This window comes from Entelurus aequoreus, linkage group LG02 (assembly GCF_033978785.1).
Source record: "Entelurus aequoreus isolate RoL-2023_Sb linkage group LG02, RoL_Eaeq_v1.1, whole genome shotgun sequence".
Lineage (NCBI taxonomy): Eukaryota > Metazoa > Chordata > Actinopteri > Syngnathiformes > Syngnathidae > Entelurus > Entelurus aequoreus.
The window spans coordinates 43,495,284-43,513,892 of NC_084732.1; the positions used below are offsets into that span (position 1 = coordinate 43,495,284).

Consider the following 18,609-nt stretch of genomic DNA (forward strand, 5'->3'; position numbering starts at 1 on the left):
AAGCTGTGTTTTAGTTTATGATCCGTTAAATAAACTAATTTCCTTTCAAAGGACATTAACATTTTGTCCCGCTATTGCCACAGCTGGCCATAAGGGGGCAGCAATAGCTCTCAAGAATTCCACTGAGCTGTTCCAATCATGTATTGTTCTGCTTTTTCAGGCCTCATCTGTCACAGTGCTTTCAACCACTCTGTTTGTTCAGCATATTATTAAACTGCCAAAAGTCCTCATATTCCCAATGCATTTGGTATCGACCTTGTTCAACATTTTAAAATTCCTGACTGGAAGAAAAATTGATTAGTCAGGTGAAACGATCTGTCCATCGTCCCCTCTGCAGCCCCAATGTTGAATGATGGCTTAAATGGAGCAGATATGAAAATACAGCATTTGCTGGAGTAAGAGTCTAAATGTTTTGGAGAGCAGATGATGTATAATTTGACCTCGGCACCTTTCTTTTGCCACCAGTCTTTCTGAATGACTGGCTCACCTTTGTGGTCATTCTTGTGTGTGTCCATCCCGTCAAGGCTGTCAAGCAGTCCATCAATCTGTGTCTTGATCATAGTCAGTTCCTTTTTAATCACCTGCAACTCCTCCGTGCCCACTGCAGAGAGACAGGAAGCACCATGTGACATACGTACATGTAAAAAAACAGTAGAACCACTCCAACAAACACTTCTGTGAACTTACAGCACTCATCACTTTCTAATTAATGCAGGGATTTTTTCCAACACAATTTGACAGTATATCCGCTTAGTGCCCCAGCATGACAATCTAATGAGGTCCAAGAAATTCACCAACACAATGCTGAGTCGATTGATGCTGTCACAGAAGCGTTAATGTCTGTTATTTTTCGTACTCTTCTTAATACTGTGGACAGTGATTGTACAAAACCCAAAACCAATTAAGTAAATCGTAAATAAAAACGGAATACAATGATTTGCAAATCCTTTTCAACTTATATTCAATTGAATAGACTACAAAGACAAGATATTTAATGTTCGAACTGAGAAACTTTTTTTTTTTTTTTGGCAAATAATAATTAACTTATAATTTAATGGCAGCAACACATTGCAAAAAAGTTGGCAAAGGGGCATTTTTACCACTGTGTTACATGGCCTTTCCTTTTAACAACACTCAGTAAATGTTTGGGAACTGAGGAGACCAATTTTTGAAGCTTTTCAGGTGGAATTATTTACCAGTCTTGCTTGATGTACAGCTGAAGTTGTTCAACAGTCCGGGTTCTCCGTTATGGTATTTTACGCTTCATAATGCGCCACACATTTTGAATGGGAGACAGGTCTGGACTACAGGCAGGCCAGTCTAGTATCCGCACTCTTTTACTACGAAGCCATGCTGTTGTAACACGTGCAGAATGTGGCTTGGCATTGTCTTGCTGAAATAAGCAGGGGCGTCCATGATAAAGACGTTGCTTGGATGGCAACATATGTTGCTCCAAAACCTGTATATACCTTTCAGAATTAATGGTGCCTTCACGGGTGTGTAAGTTACCCATGCCTTGGGCACTAATACACCCCCATACCATCACAGATGCTGGCTTTTGAACTGGTTCTTTTCCTTTTTGGTCAGAAGGACACGACTTCCACAGTTTCCAAAAATAATTTGAAATGTGGACTCGTCAGAACACATTTCCACTTTGTATCAGTCCATCTTAGATGAGCTCGGGCGAAGCTGGCAGCGTTTCTGGGTGTTGTTGATGAATGGCTTTCGCTTTGCATTGTAGAGTTTTAACTTGCACTTACAGATGTAGCGACGAAATGTAGCTACTGACAGTGGTTTTTTGAAGTGTTCCTGAGCCCATGTGGCGATATCCTTTACACACTGATGTCGCTTTTTGATGCAGTACTGCCTGAGGGATCGAAGGTCACTGGCATTGCCACTTCCGTGCAGTGATTCCTCCAAATTCTCGGAAACTTTTGATGATATTACGGACCGTAGCTGGTGAAATCCCTAAATTCCTTGCAATAGCTCGCTGAGAAATGTTGTTCTTAAACTGATAATTTGCTCAGGCATTTGTTCACAATCCTTGTTTGTGAATGACTGAGCATTTCATGGAAGCTGCTTTTATACCCAATCATGGCACCCACCTGTTCTCAATTAGCCTGTTCACCTATGGGATGTTCCAAATAAGTGTTTGATGAGCATTCCTCAACTTTCTCAGTCTTTTTCTGCCATTTGTGTCAACTTTTTTGAAACATGTTGCAGGCATTAAATTCCAAATGAGCTAATATTTGCAAAAAAAAAAACAAATCGAACGTTAAGTATCTTGTCTTTGCAGTGTATTCAATTGAATATAGGTTGAAAAGGCTTTACTAATCATTGTATTTTTTTATTTATTGACGATTTACACAACGTGCCAATTTCACTGGTTTTGGGTTTTGTACATATTGTCAAATACGGAAGTACTATTGTAGCAAACAATTTGCAAAAGCGTATTTCAATCTGTGTGTGTATATTCAGATCCATGTGTCTATGTTTGGATTTGTGAGTGTGTAAAAACAATCTCTGCGTCCTTTTTGTGATTTGTGTGTGTGTAAAGAAAACATCTGTCTGTCTGTGTTGCGATCTGCGTGTCTGAGTTTAGATTTGTGTTTGGGTCAAACAATCTGTGTGAAGCAGGAAACCTTGTCTTTTTACCTGTGACTTTTGCTACACTTCGACCGTACTTCCATTAAAGATCGACTGTTTATCGGCGCCGATATTTGGCATTTTGACATATTACTGTCTTTTTTTTTTCAAACTACATTAGCAGATACAAAATATGATACCAGTATTTAGTACGGCTTGAGCTCTTCTGCTTAGCTTTCAAAACTTAAATTTTTTGCCTGGACATCCAGTTTTTGTCCTTCTCTTTTACTGGTTACGTTTTGTTTTTTTACTACTGCAACGTACAATCCTCCGTCCACAGCACTCGGAATGTAGGCTGAAGGAGCGTGGCGAGTTTCATGTTACGTGATTCAATCAAATTACAACGCAACATTAAAGGGGAATTGTGCTTTTTTGGAATTCTGCCTATCATTCACAATCCTTATGTAAGACAAGAACACATATATTGTTCTTTATTGTATGGATTCTAATTAGTAAATCAATGCGATCAAAAAGTCTGCTTACAATGGAGTTTATAGAAGTCGCTCTATTCTGCCAACAAATAAGTACCGTATTTCCTTGAATAGCCGCAGGGGCGTTAATTAATTTAAAACCTCCTGTCACACCTGCGTTTACCGGAAACCGGCGGGATGGCCGTGCATGCGGTAATTATTTTAAAACCTCTTCTCACTCCGGCGTTTACCAAAAGGAATCCATAAAATTTAGGCGTGCGCTTTGAGTGTGATGTAAGCATACCATCATGAAAAGCACATTTAATTAAAAAAAACGTTATTATGGTCTTACCTGTACTTATAAATGGAGTCCATTTGCAGCTCCTTCTGACCAAAAGCATCGATAACTTGTTTATAGAAGTCTTCCTTATTTTCTTTCTTCAGTTTTAAAAGTCTCTGTTTCGATGGAGATATTCCTTTAATTATTACTTCCTGCTTCGATTGAAAGTCCAGTTTAGAAAACTGTTTTATTTTATGTATGTAATCCTCCATTTTAAAAGTTCAGGCAGAGGACAGAAAAAAAAATCTCTTGCTGCGTGTGTTCACTTCTTCTGCAGTACCGGAAGTCGCAAGAAGGATCACTAGCGCGGCAGCGCCCTCTACCACCAGGAGGCGGGAGTCATTTAATGACTTATACAGTATTTCACACACGCAGCTACGGTATATTAATAAAACATAGCTGCTTACTGTTCTCTTTAGCATACTGTACAGTAGTGATGGGTCCGGCAACACCGATGCATCGGCGCATGCGTCGAGCTCATAGAGCGATACCCTGTGTCGGTGCGCGTATCGCTTTTAGAAAGTCACGTGACCGAACACGAGCTGTTTTGGTCACGTGACCGCTCATGAGCTGTTCTGGTCACGTGACCGCTCATGAACTGTATCGCACTGACGCCTGCGCGCCAAACTGTGTTTATTAGGAAGCGGCGCAGTGTTGTTGACGAACACCATTAGGTTGTCACTGTCACTCAAAGTTGCATTTATGTGTTTATTTTGTTTAGAATTCAGATGGGTTTGATTTGGTGCGCGGCATATATTGGCTGTGCGGCGCACGGTGTGCGCGGAGGACGCTTGAGCACTGCGCAATTGCGCAGGCGCGCACCTTAGAGGGAATGTTGCTCACAGGGCACAGAGGAGGCGTCAGTGCGATACAGTTCGCGTATCGGTCACGTGACCAAAGCAGCTCATGATCGGTCACGTGACTTTCTAAAAGCGGTACGCGCACCGACACAGGGTTTCGCTCTATGAGCTCGACGCATGCGCCGATGCATCTGTGTTGCCGGACCCATCACTACTGTTACTAGAGAAGGTACAGGAATGACGGCGTGGCGAAGTTGGTAGCGTGGCCGTGCCAGCAATCGGTTACTGGGGTTCAATCCCCACCTTCTACCATCCTAGTCATGATACATGCTCACATTATTTGACTGTATCTAAAAAAGATAAAAATATATTTTTATTTAAATGAAGATATGAAATAATCCTAAATGAAATACAATGACTTGGTTTATATTATTGTATATACTAGGTCATCAAATCAGTGTCAGTTGAGTCGGTCCATAGGTTGCCTGTAGGGATTTTTAATGTCCAGCAGATGTCAGTATTTAGTGACACAGTATCGACACAGTATCAATACAGTTTTGCAATGTGTCGAAACGCTTCATGAGGCCTCATCAACCCATCACTACTGTACAGGTATTCAATAGCTTGGACCTTAAATCCTACTGAAAAGCTCTTTATCTTTTTTCCTTTGTGCGATTGTAAACTACTGAAAGCAGTTTCCTCCATTTTGAAAATGAGGACAGATGCGTCACTCGTGACGTAACGAATTTGACCCGGTGGAAGTTCTAGCCATATGCTAAATATTTTGCGAAACGAGTTTGACCCGGCGAAAATTACAGACATGCGATAATAAAATTAATATTTTGCGAAACGAATTTGATCCAGCTTCAATAATAAACCGGCGATAAGGCCAAGCATGCGTTAATTATTTTGAGAAACGAGTTTGACCCGGCAGTAATTCTAGACGTGCGAATACTATATTCCCTGCGCCAATTCAAGGAAATACGGTATATTTGTAATGTAGTAACAGGCACATTTGCAATAACATTTAATATTTATGTATTTTGCACATTTTAAGCATACGGCGGCTTCATGATAGCCAACATACATATGAAAACATCACTTACTGTATGATGTTTGCTGTCATTAGGATGCCGACTGATAGAATCTTATTATATTTCCATTTAGATGAAGAATGACTCATCATCCTCGTGAGGAAAAGGGGGGTAGAACCAAGCGTCATTTCAGGTCTGTCTCGCCATTTCTGGGTCTAAATAGGCCGTCAAAGGGTGTCAACTTGTCAGCACACGTCCTCATCCTTCTACTATCAAGGTGAGAGGCATGATTTATGATGTAGAATAAACTTTCACAAGGACCGAGGCGAGGAAGCAGCTCACCAGCCGAAGATGTCAACATAAGCACATAAGCTAGTGATCACGGCACCACTATAAATAGTTTGTCTGCGTTAGTGTTTATAATAACAATATCACTAATACTTATATAATATTCAGGTCACGAAATGTAAATGGAGTATTGTTGGCGCTTTTTGGCTTGTTTTTTTAATCAGGTATTATGGGCGGATTAGAGGACCTCCCATTAGCTCCTTTGTAGGCAGACTTTTATTTACACTTATTTACGAGTTAGAATGCATTAAAAAAATAAATTTGTCGTCATGTCTTTTATAATGATTTTAAACGATAGGCACAATTCTACAGAAAGTGCAGTTCTTTTTTAAGATGACAGAAAATATATCCCTGCCAAAATTCCAACTTTATATAATAACTTATATTGACAAATATGATAATTATTGTATAAGTAAAGAAGAAGAGGCAGCATTTCCATATTTTCAGTAACATACAGGAAGAAATGATGTCAGCCTGCTTAAAAAATGTCTCATCTATAAGCTATGTGAAGGAGCCTAGAATGTATTTTATTTAAATGTTCACAATAGTTCAGGAGAAAACATTACAATGTATCAAATCCAAAAACTGCTATAAAAATTGAGTAGATGGCGAGGTATTGTGATGTAGAGAAATCACATATTTTTAAAGATTTTCCAAGGAGATTTCCCTTATTTTGAAATGCAAATGTTGACACTCCTTTTAGACACACTTAATAAAGGTGTTTGTAAAATCCCCTGATGTTGTTTGGTGCTAAATTCACCACAACATTAGCGCCACATTAAACATTATTGCTATTGGTGCGACGTTTCCTCAATAATAATGTTAAAAAAAACAACCTAAAGCCTTGTCCAGCTGTTTACTGACATATACTATTCATGTTTAAATAAATGTTACTGCAAATGAATATCGGCTCCAAATATGGTTATTGGCCTCCTTGACTACTATTAATTATCAGTATCAGTATCAGCCTTGAAAAAACACATCGGTCAATCTCTAACTTTTCTCTATAAAACACATGCGTACTACCCACACTTGGATGTGGAGGAACTGGTGGAGTGGGTTCTGCAGCTTTTGGAGTGGGACCTGTCTCGACTGCGTCTCTGCTTAGAGGACAAGTAGGAGGAGGAACGGGAGCGTTTGGACAGGTTCGGTCCCATTGAGGGCAGAGGAGACATGGATGCTGGGACACGCTGGTAGTCATATACCCTAGAATGAAAAAGATAGAAAAATTGTTAATTAGAAAATATTTTTACAAAAAATACTGTAAATGAAAAATATCAATTGAGTAATATTGTAAAAGGCAAATTACTATCAAATAATACCAGGGAATTAAACTTTACATAAAAACTTATGTTTAATGAGCGCCTATTTTGGGTATGCAGTAGTTTCAGGCTGTTTTTAGTATGTGCATGAAGGTACCCAACAAGGAAACATTGCACAGTTTTCTGTGCAAGAAAAAAAAAGTTATTTTAAAAATAAAATGTATTATTGCTATAAATTAAAAGCTCACAACACACCCGACCTCTATGGCCCCTCCCATGAGTGGTGAGCCCATTGGAGGGGGGACCCACGTTGCCTCTTCGGGCTATGCCTGGCTGGGCCCCATCGTGCCCCAACTCCGGGCCTGGCTCCAGAGGGGGGCCCCGGTGACCCGCGTCCGGGCGAGGGAAATCAGAGTCTTTATTTTTGCATTTCCATAGAAGTCTTTGAGCTGCTCTTTGTCTGATCCCTCACCTAGGACCTGTTTGTCTTGGGAGACCCTACCAAGGGGCATGGAAGCCCCCGGACAACATAGCTCCTAGGATCATTGGAACACGCAAACTCCTCTACAACGATAAGGTGGCAGCTCAGAGAGGAGTAAGCCCTACCATATTGTACAAAAAAATACATGCCTACACTGAACCGACTCTGTAATTAGCTTTCCTTCTGTAAGGTACAGCAACCTTAGTCCCCTTCTACACTAAGCCGGCTAGGGTTATCCAGGGTAAATCCCACCTAACTTTATCCTTGTCAACACACACGATGGTCGTTTAAGACCCTCCCCCTATGTCCGCCGGCCCAACACGACCTAGTACGCGTGTGCGGAAAATGCGTACGTCATAGTCACCTCCAGTGTTGCTTTGTGTGCAAGTTCTTAAATTTAATTTATCTGAACAATATCCAGTGTTGTGGTATTTCAATTAACTGGAATCAAGTGTGCTGTGGGGCCCTATTGTAGTGAATCACACCTGAGCCATCATAAATTAATCAAATGTTTAATGGACACGTGAAAGTAAACAATGTGATAAATAATATTTTACATCAATCAATGTAAGGATCTAGATATCTGGTCAGGACACTCCTCCCTCTTTCATTGTCCATTCATTTTTGGTGACTTTATATACTCTGGACCTAGACCAGTGGTTCTTAACCTTGTTGGAGGTACCGAACCCCACCAGTTTCATATGTGCATCCACCGAACCCTTCTTTAGTGAAAAATAAAATGTTTTTGTTTTTTTCAAATTCAAGACAAAGTTATATGTTTTTTACACAAAATGAACCGTGCATGAACATCACCTTGTTCAAAGAACAAAACCAACACAGTGCATGAACTCACAACAAATTACACATCAGATGGAAAATTAGAGGGAACATTCTTTGGGAGTATCCATAATACGCCGATAGGAAGAAGTTTTTATTTACACTATGAGTCGCTCCGCCAAACCCCTGAGGCCGACTCACCGAACCCCTAGGGTTCGATCGAACCCAGGTTAAGAACCACTGACCTAGACTTTGAGTCCGCAACATACATGGCGGACAATAACTGATACAGTCTGCTTTGCCAGTCCAAAAGCATTCACCGTTTTTCGTAGTCTTCCCTCGGCGGCCAAGTAATACAAAGCACACGCTACCTTTTTTTATTACATCCACGGCAGCCCGCATTCTCGTTGCCTTTCCTTCGACAAATGGACAAAGTTTTTTGGTAAGTAGAATCACAGCTGACCTGGACATTCGAAAGTTTTCTTGCCGTCTGAGATGTGTTGTATCTGAAATAGTTGCAATCGCGCATTTCTTTCACTTAAGGTATTCATGTGTGATTTCCAAAAGCATCTGTACAGACGGAAGGAGAAACACAGGCATGTCTGGATGACTCGCCTCCATATGGGTTATACTTGTATAGCGCTTTTCTACCTTTTTAAGGAACTCAAAGCGCTTTGACACTATTTCCACATTCACCCACTGATGGCGGGTGCTGCCATGCAAGGCCCTAACCAGGACCCATCAGGAGCAAGGGTGAAGTGTCTTGCTCAAGGACACAACGGACATGACACACTCTGTGTGGAATCCAAGATGGCCGACAGCACTGTCTTTTGTTTGTCTGCTTGTCAAATTGGTCTGAATTTCTATCTGTTTTAATTTATTTTTTAGCCAATTTAAGTAAATTGTACTAGTTTTAAGCGTAACAATTGATGAATGAAGGCTTACTTCCAAAAAGTGGCATTTCTGACTGCTTTTGTTGGATTTGGAAATCTGGAGGCCTTTGACCTGCTGAAGCCAGGAGATGTTTAGCTAGCTGAAATTTTGGCCTTCCACCTGCCACAGCCCGGATCTATCCTGGCCCCAGCTTGGCCTTCCATTGCCTACAGACTGGGTCTGCTAACTTCATCTTGGCCTTCCACTGCCTACAGACAGGATCTGCTAGCTGCAGACCGGATCTGCTAGCTTCATCCTGGCCTTTCATCTGCCACAGCCTGGATCTGCTAGCTTCATCTTGGCCTTCCATCTGCCACAGCTTGGATCTATCCTAGTCTCAGCTTGGCCTTCCACTACCTACAGTCTGGGTCTGCTAGCTGCATCTTGGCCCTCCATCTGCCACAGCTTGGCTCTAACCTAGCCCCAGCTTGGCCTCTCACTGCCTACAGACTGGGTCTGCTAGCTTCATCTTGGCCTTCCATCTGCCACAGCCTGGATCTATCTTAGCCTCAGACTGACTAAGGCTGGGCCTCTGCTAGCCTTAGCTTGGCCTTCCAACTGCTGTAGCCTGGACATCTGAACTTTGAATATTGGACCTGGGTAGGTAGTAAAACAATTTAACAATGACTTTGACAAAAGCTCTGTATTTAATATTAATGCTTTTTCCTGGACTTGTTTTCTGCAATTGTAGTGGGGTACCTGACCAGGTGCTCCACCAACCTTTGACTCTACCGAACGCAATAACAATCACCTGGTCCTATGAAACTACAGCATTTACACAAAGCTTATTGATATCTACATGTGGGTCAGTGCTAAATAATTCTAACCAGCTTCATTTATGGTGTATTTCTGTGTTAAATAGATGTTTTTCTCCTTCTGAAATTACTCATTTTGACATTGTGAAGCCAAGTAATGTTGTCATCGGGTTACCTTGCCATATGAAACGAAACATTTTTATATTGCTCTTACTTCTTCTATCAGGCAATGTGCAACCAAATCCAGGCCCAGCTTTGTACAACATCAGTACTCCTGATGAATTTAGAGATAGGTCAGGTCTTGGTTTAATTCATTCAAATATTAGAAGTATACTGCCAAAATTAGACTTAGTCAAAATCTGGATTCAAACAACCAATGCAGACATATTTATCTTATCAGAAACCTGGCTAACCAAAGCAGTCTCTGACAAGGACATTGCTATAAATGGATATAATGTCTTCCGATGCGATCGTCCTCGAAAAGGTGGAGGAGTGGCTATGTATATCAAAAACAAATTTAATGTTACCTTATTATCATCACTGTCAATCACTAAACAATTTGAACTCCTTGCCCTGCAGCTTGAATTCTCACATGGCCAACCTCTCGCAATTGTAGGCTGTTATAGACCTCCCTCTGCCTCCACTGAAGCCCTTGCCTCGCTTGAATCCTTTATGAGTGGGTTAAATGCTAGTGAACTTCTCTTGGTTGGTGATTTAAATTTTGACTGGTTGACTTCCTCTTCTGATAACCTTAAAGCTGTATGCAACTCACTAAACTTAACTCAATTAATCACTTCCCCAACTCGACCCAATACTAAAAACTCCTCAAAATCATCTTTACTTGATCTAATTCTAACCAACGCTCCCCATAAGTACACTGGCACTGGGGTGTTTGCCAATGACTCGAGTGACCATTGTACAATTGCAGCTGTAAGAAACTGCAAGCTACCAAAATCAAAACCCACTATTACATGCAAAAGAAATATTAAAAACTTTTGCCTCCCAGCTTTTATATACGATTTAGCTGCCTTTCAGTGGAACAGAGTTGCTTTAATTGATGACATTGAGATAGCGTTGAAATACTTTTATAATGAATTTCAACGTATAGTCAATAAACATGCTCCCTTTCGAAAACTTAGAGTTAAAGGTCGAAATAATCCCTGGTTTTCCTCTGCAATTGGAAACCTTCTCAAAGAGAGAGACGTTGCTTGGGCCAGGGCTCGAAAAACAAAGACAGAGGCTGACTGGCTTAGCTTTCGCCAGCTTAGAAATAAATGTACTTCGCTTGTTAAGAGGGCCAAGTCTGATTTTTACCTGCATGAATGCAAAAAACATAAATGATCCCAAAAAGTTTTGGCAAACCATAAAACCTTCTTTAAAACATGTGACAACAAATGACTTTCCAAGTCCTTTAATTACTCAATCTGGTACTTTGTCTGATAAGACAACTATATCAAATTGTTTTAATGAGTATTTTGTTTCTGCCGGATCCTTGTTTGAGTCGTTGAATCCTCAATTGTCAAATGTTGGTTTAACTAATGTTAATATACCAAATACACCACAGGCTGTAAATAGACGCAGCACCTGCACTTCTGAGTTCACACCTGTATCAATAGGTAAACAGTGCACTAAAGAGCCTGGACACAACTAAAGCAGCAGGACCTGACCAAATTGAACCCTTTTTCTTAAAATTGGCTGCTGATTTTGTTGCTGAGCCTCTATCGCATATTTTTAACCTAAGTCTAACAAGTAAAAGCATTCCAAAAATCTGGAAATCGGCCTTTGTTCTTCCCCTGCTAAAAGGGGGTGAACCCACAAATATAAATAATTACAGACCAATTTCTAAATTATGCATTTCAGCAAAATTGTTTGAGAAGATCATCAGTAACCAGCTAGAGGATTTTTTTAGAATCAAACAATATTATATCTCCATTTCAATCTGGTTTTAGAAAACAGCATAGCACTATTACAGCTGCTCTTAAGGTCCTCAATGATTTAATCGAGGCTGTAGACGGCAAGAAATATTGTGTCGCCCTATTTATTGATTTTTCAAAAGCATTTGACACAGTAGACCACAGTCTGTTAATTCAAGCCCTTCATCACGTTGGATTATCTAAAAATGCAGCTGCTTGGTTCACAGACTATCTCTCCAGCAGAACACAACGTGTACAGGTGGCTGGGACCACCTCTTCATTACTGGACATTACCAAAGGCGTTCCACAAGGCTCAGTGCTGGGGCCCATTTTATTTTCTATCTACATAAATAATCTTTGTAATAATTTGTCAAATGCAATGTACCATTTTTATGCAGACGACACCATTATTTATTGCTGTTCAACCTCCATCACTCAGGCTTTTGAGTTTTTACAAGCTGCTTTTGATGTCATCCAGGCTCGCTTATTTGATCTTAAATTGGTTTTAAATACAGATAAAAGCAAGGTAATGGTTTTCTCTCATTCAAGGGTGCTACTGGAAAATATTCCAAATATTGTAACATCAAATGGAAACCCTATAGAGCAGGTCTTAAATTACAAGTACTTGGGTTTTACTCTTGATCAGGAGCTTTCATTTAAAGCCCATATTAACAACTTGGTCTCTAAGCTTAGGGTAAAGCTTGGTTTCTTTTTTAGAAATAAAAACTGCTTCTCTCTTAAAGTCAGAAAGAAATTGGTGACAGCAACTATCTTGCCTGTAATTGATTATGGAGACGTGCTTTATTTTAGTGCTTCATCTAAATGCCTCCAGTCCTTGGACACTGTTTTTCATTCAGCTCTAAGATTTGTTACTGGCTGTCGTAGTCTCACCCACCATTGTCAACTGTATATGAAGTCAGACTTATCTTCATTGAGTGCACGCAGATACACACATTGGCTGACTATCATTTATAAAGCTCTTTTAGGTTTAATACCTCCATACTTGTGTACTCTGTTACAAAGAAAAAGCAGCTCTTATGCATTACGTTCTAACAATTTGTATGTTTTAACTGTTCTTCATGTACGGACTGAATTTGGCAAAATAGCTTTTGGCATTGCTGCCCCTATGGCATGGAATGCATTGCAGACTAAACTGAAACTTACAGAACTACTTCCATTTGGAGCCTTCCGTTCTGTCCTGAGGGACAAACAGCGAGAGACGTTTGCACAGTGCCTGTGTTTTTAAAGATGTAAATCTCTGTTGTTTTACAGTTCTCTTATGTATTTTAAAATGTATGTCTTAATGTATTATTTTTGAAACTGCTCTGTGACATGTGCTGTTGACCTCTTGGCCAGGTCACCCTTGTGAAAGAGATCTTGATCTCAATGGGTTTTCTTATCTGGTTAAATAAAGGTTCTATGACTAGGATGGTAGAAGGTGGGGATTGAACCAGAAACCCTCAGGTTGCTGGCACAGCCACTCTCCCAACGGAGCCACGCCGGACGCCGGGGGACTTTCTTTTTCATCTTCTCCTTCTCAGCTAGCTCGATATCAGCCACCTGATATTTCCAGTGGTTACCTCCGAGTTACGAAACCGCTTTATTATGAAGCTGGCTGTGACGCGTTCTTTCTGACGTCACTTCTTGTGTGGGGCGCGGTCTTTCTGGCGTCACTTCCCCTCCAAACTCAGTTTGTAAACAATCAATGAATCCATACAAAGCTAAGAGCCGGAGATTCAAGAAATAGACAGCGCACTTACCCGTGTAAACAAATATCCAAAGAGGGGAACCTTAAACGATGAATTGGTGTGGCTGAAACGGGGCTTAGGCTAAATAATTATTCGTTTAAGGGGTTACCCGGGCTAGTGTAGACATAGCCTTAGAGGTTAGAGCTGAGGTCATGCGGTAAAAGGTCATTGATGTTGAACCTGAGAGAGGGCCTGCTGGCTGACGGCAAGAGGGAGGCCAGCAGTTTGCTTCGAGGATTTAATGCAGGTTTACTGATTGAGTCGTTAGCCAGTCAATCACTCACAGGTCTGATAAGTGTTTTTTCTGCGATTCCACTCTGAAATTCCCCGAAGCTTCTCTGCTGAGACGAGAGCGCTAAGACAAACTGTGCTCATCAGCAGCAAACACACTCACTCAAGACTCACACAAACACACACGGACATGCTTCACTGTGTCACATCGGGGTTGGCGTGTATTAGGACTGCCAAAAAAGTGCAAGATTAGAGGCTTTGAGCATTGTCCCTGTGAGGAGACACAGGGACCAAAAGGCTCACAGGAGTTTAAAGTCCCTCAGAGCAGTTAGCAGGGGCACACACAGACAATGTGTTGTTACGCTGGCTCTGAAGTGTCATCGTGTAGAATGGAAGCTCAGACGACGAGAGAGGATTACAGAAAAGTATGTGTGTGAGAGTGTGTTTGTCTCCATGGATTAGACCCCACACGGAAAGCCGCTTTGTCAAGCGAAACCGTTATCTTCATGTTTGAAAGACACTTTACCTTCATGCTGACGTGAAAGGACACAGGACAATAACAGTTGACCTCACTCAGTATCACTATACTTATGTGCACTAACAAGAAAACACCAGTGCAGAAAATGCAAACGTGTGCAGTTCCCGCAGCGCTTACATGTCAAAATGTGCATACACAGTGGATACACAAACACACACGTATGCACACACATGCACAGAGCTGTCACTTGTGCTCGCCAGCAGCATGGGGTAATCACGCACTGTGTTAAAACAAATTGAAAATCAGTGGCGGGTGTTGCCCCTCTGAGCAAAGTCAAGGAAATGCAGAGCAAGGAAAACAGCAACGAGGAAAGTATGACAGTTAATACACAAAGCAAGAGAGCAGCAATGTGTGTGTTGTGTGCTTTTGTGTGTGCGTGTTTGTGTGTGTGTGTGTCTGTGTGTAGGCCTGGGGGATATATGAAGGTCCCTAAGCAATTTCAGTTTAGGACAAACAATACAAAGTCACTCCGCGGAGCTGCAGTCTTTGAAACTACCTGCTACACTGCAAGAAATGATTAACAAACATTACTACTGCAAATCAATAGGCCCAAGGTCAATAGTTTGATAGCAATGATCCACCCACTGTACCAGTCACAGCATTAAAGGGGGACTACTCTATGATGATTATAATTTACATTTAACACACTTCTCACACCATTCAAATATTAACACTGAATTAGTAATTTTACTCATGATTTTAATTGTGTTCACTAATTATATCTAACCTACTCCAGTACAGTACAAACATTATTATTTATTTGACACATACATCTTAGGCTTAGGTCAGGCTGATTAGAAAATTAAATACTAACCAAATATACTGAATAAGGGGACTCATAAATAACTGACAAAAATACCCATTGTTATGTTGTGCTGAAATAAATGAACTAAATGTATAGTATATTTCTTAACTAAACTCTCAATAAAATTAAAGTGCAAATAAAAATACAGCTTCACCACTATAGTAATAATTGTTGTGCTTAAATGGTAAAAGGTCTGTATTTATATATTCTTTTACTATACCTGCAACGGTACACAAAGCGCTTTACATTATGAAGTTAAAGTTAAAGTTAAAGTACCAATGATTGTCACACACACACTAGGTGTGGTGAGATTATCCTCTGCATTTGACCCATCACCCTCACCCCTGGGAGGTGAGGGGAGCAGAGAGCAGCAGTGGTGGCCACACCCGGGAATGTTTTTTGCTGATTTAACCCCCAATTCCAACCCTTGATGCTGAGTGCCAAGCAGGGAGGTAATGGGTCCCATTTTTATAGTCTTTGGTATGACTCGGTTGGGGATTGAACTCACGACCTACCGATCTCAGGGAGGACAATCTAACCACATTCACCCATTTACACACACATTCACACACTGATGGCAGAAGCTGTCATGAAAGAGCTAACCACAACCCATCAAGAGCAAGGTGGTTGAAGTGTCTTGTCCAACGGCCGTGACTAGGATGGCAGAAGCTGGGTACGAACCAGGAACCTCAAGTTGCTATAGTTGCCATCTGAGCCACGCCGCCTACCGCTTAAGAAATCTTTCTGTGATTCTAGCTCCAGACTTTTTCTGCTTGTTTGAGACAGAACCGTCCGTGTAAAGAGAGAGTATGGCCAACTCGGTTTCAAAGTTGGCAGCAAGATGGCGCTCTGTAGTCACGTGAGGATCTTTTGACCAATCATTTAGAGATCCTCTGGCCATACTCGCTCTGATTGGTCAAGAGCCCCTCACGTGACTACAGGACACCATTTTTCTGCGAGCTTTGAAAGCAAGTTGGCCATACTCTCTCTTTACACGGCTCTGGTTTAAGACAGAGTCGTGTCTGAATAGAGCATGGCCAACTTGGTTTCAGGCGATCTCCTCAATGGTTGGTCAAAAGGTACTCACGTGACTACAGAGCGCCATGACTGCAACTAACTTTGCCAGCTCATGTTATGTGTTTGTGGCGCTTCCATGTTAGTTTTTCTCGCTGCTCCACCAGTGGGATTTGTGAAAGTCTTTCCCCACAACCCTGAAAAAAGTCTTTCCCCACAACCCTGAAAGAAGACAAGTATGGGAAGTGAAGATTTGCGTTTGCGAACAACACTGGAGAGCCATAGATTACAGCGCCTTGTACGAGGTAAACACACAGAAGCTAATACAAATAATAACAGAAGAAATGAACAAATTAAAGAGATGGTTTGATGGGAAGATGTGGCTCGGTTGGGAGAGTATTACAACTGCGGACCACAGCTGAGAAACTGATATTTTTTGGCGGCCCTCTAGGGGGCGCTCGCAGCCCAACAATGAGCCCTATGGTTAAGAAACACTGGTATTGATAATATGAATTGGCTATGCTTTCGTGTAAATTTTGCATATATTTTGCTCTCACATTTATAACTGTCTGCCCGCAAACGGCTCGTGTGTGGAGGTGTTGCCTTTAGATCAGAGGTGTCATTGAGGTCCACATCGTAGTTAGGGCTGCCCTCATAGGGCGGCTTGTAACCGTATACATGAAAATACAAACTAATAGGATTTGCCTCATGACATTATTACACAATTGCCTATGCATTTGATTATTTTGTCATTTTTTACGTAAAATAAATCTGTAAATTTTGCGTTAACAACTTGGCAGCTCAGTTGCAAGAAATTAAATTATTATTTTTTGTTACAGCATATTTACGGTAAAGTTCTGGCAACTGAGCAGCTAGTTGTTTTTTTTCTACAATAAACTCTACAGTTGTTATTTTCATGGTGTATTACTGTAAATGGAAAAACGGCCCCACAGTTTATTTTTACAGTAAGGTGACATGACATTTTATTTATTTTTTGAGGCCCCCTCCCGGGGAACTAGTGATGGGATCGGCAGTTCTTTTGACTGTACTGAATCACTAGAATCAGTTCCTTAAAATGATTCGTTCAAAAAATTTGTTCACCGAATCCCCCCCCCCCCCCCAAAATAAAAAAATAGGGACTCGCGTTAATCTAACAACAACAACAGTTGCAGTAGAAGGGATAATAATAATAATAATAATAATAATAATAATAATATGAATCAGAATTGATCCCCAAGGAGAAATTTATTTTTGTTACAATAACAGTGTAAATAATAGCCTATGTATGTGTACATACATTAGTTATTATTTTTATTTTAAATCTTCTCAAAACAGCCTGCCCTACACTTTACCCCCCGCCAGTAGACTGCTAGTAGACTAGTAGTCTACTCTCATAACTTTATGTGTTGAGATAATGGGGACGTGCGTTTGTTTTCATGTGGCTTGTTTTCATGGGATCGGCAGTTCTTTTGACTGTACTGAATCACTAGAATCAGTGACTGACACAGCACCACACTGTGGCCGCAGTTCAGTACGTGAACCGAATCACTTCTGCAGTTCTTTTGACTGTACGAATCACTAGAATCAGTGACTGACACAGCGCCACACTGTGGCCGCAGTTCAGTACGTGAACCGAATCACTTCTGCAGTTCTTTTGACTGTACGAATCACTAGAATCAGTGACTGACACAGCGCCACACTGTGGCCGCAGTTCAGTACGTGAACCGAATCACTTCTGCAGTTCTTTTGACTGTACTGAATCACTAGAATCAGTGACTGACACAGCGCCACACTGTGGCCGCAGTTCAGTACGTGAACCGAATCACTTCTGCAGTTCTTTTGACTGTACGAATCACTAGAATCAGTGACTGACACAGCGCCACACTGTGGCCGCAGTTCAGTACGTGAACCGAATCACTTCTGCAGTTCTTTTGACTGTACTGAATCACTAGAATCAGTGACTGACACAGCGCCACACTGTGGCCGCAGTTCAGTACGTGAACCGAATCACTTCTGCAGTACAGTTTAATTGCAAATCAGCAGAGGTGGGACCAAGTCATTGCTTTGCAAGTCACAAGTAAGTCTCAAGTCTTTGCCCTCAAGTCTCGAGTCAAGTCCCGAGTCAAGACAGGCAAGTCCCGAGTCAAGTCCAAAGTCAAGACTAGAAAGTCTCAAGTCAAGTCCCAAGTCCTGCATTTTGAGTTTCGAGTCCTTTCAAGTCCTTTTAACCAAAGACTAATATTTTTACACAGATTGTGTATGCTTTTAAAACACTGTATTTATTTATTAAAACAAGTGCATTTGAAATTGCAGGGAAAAAAATAGTGCTGACATTGCAATTCATAATAGCACTATTAACCAGTCATTTTAATAGTTTAAACAATTTTAAACATTTAACTCATTCCTTTACAGAATAAACACATTTGCAAAAACAAACATTAACATACTATTGGTTGTATTTTATGAAAATAATATAACCACAGAGTTGAGAAGGAGCAAAGATCTTCAATATTTGTATGTGAAAATCACAAAGAAATCTTCCGGGGGAGATGACCCCCCTACAGGGGTTTGGTT

At 41.0% G+C, this 18,609-nt stretch overlaps 1 protein-coding gene across 2 annotated transcripts in view; it reads right to left on the reverse strand.

Moving 5' to 3' along the window:
- The window catches only part of LOC133634189 (heterogeneous nuclear ribonucleoprotein C-like), a 164,117-nt gene that overhangs the window by 7,265 nt on the left and 138,243 nt on the right, over positions 1-18,609 (reverse strand). For both annotated transcript variants that reach the window (XM_062027274.1, XM_062027269.1), the window contains 2 exons: positions 6,609-6,784; positions 488-601 (listed from right to left, as the gene is read on the reverse strand). In XM_062027274.1, the coding sequence (XP_061883258.1) occupies positions 488-601; positions 6,609-6,784 (290 nt within the window). The remainder of the gene's footprint in view (positions 1-487; positions 602-6,608; positions 6,785-18,609) is intronic.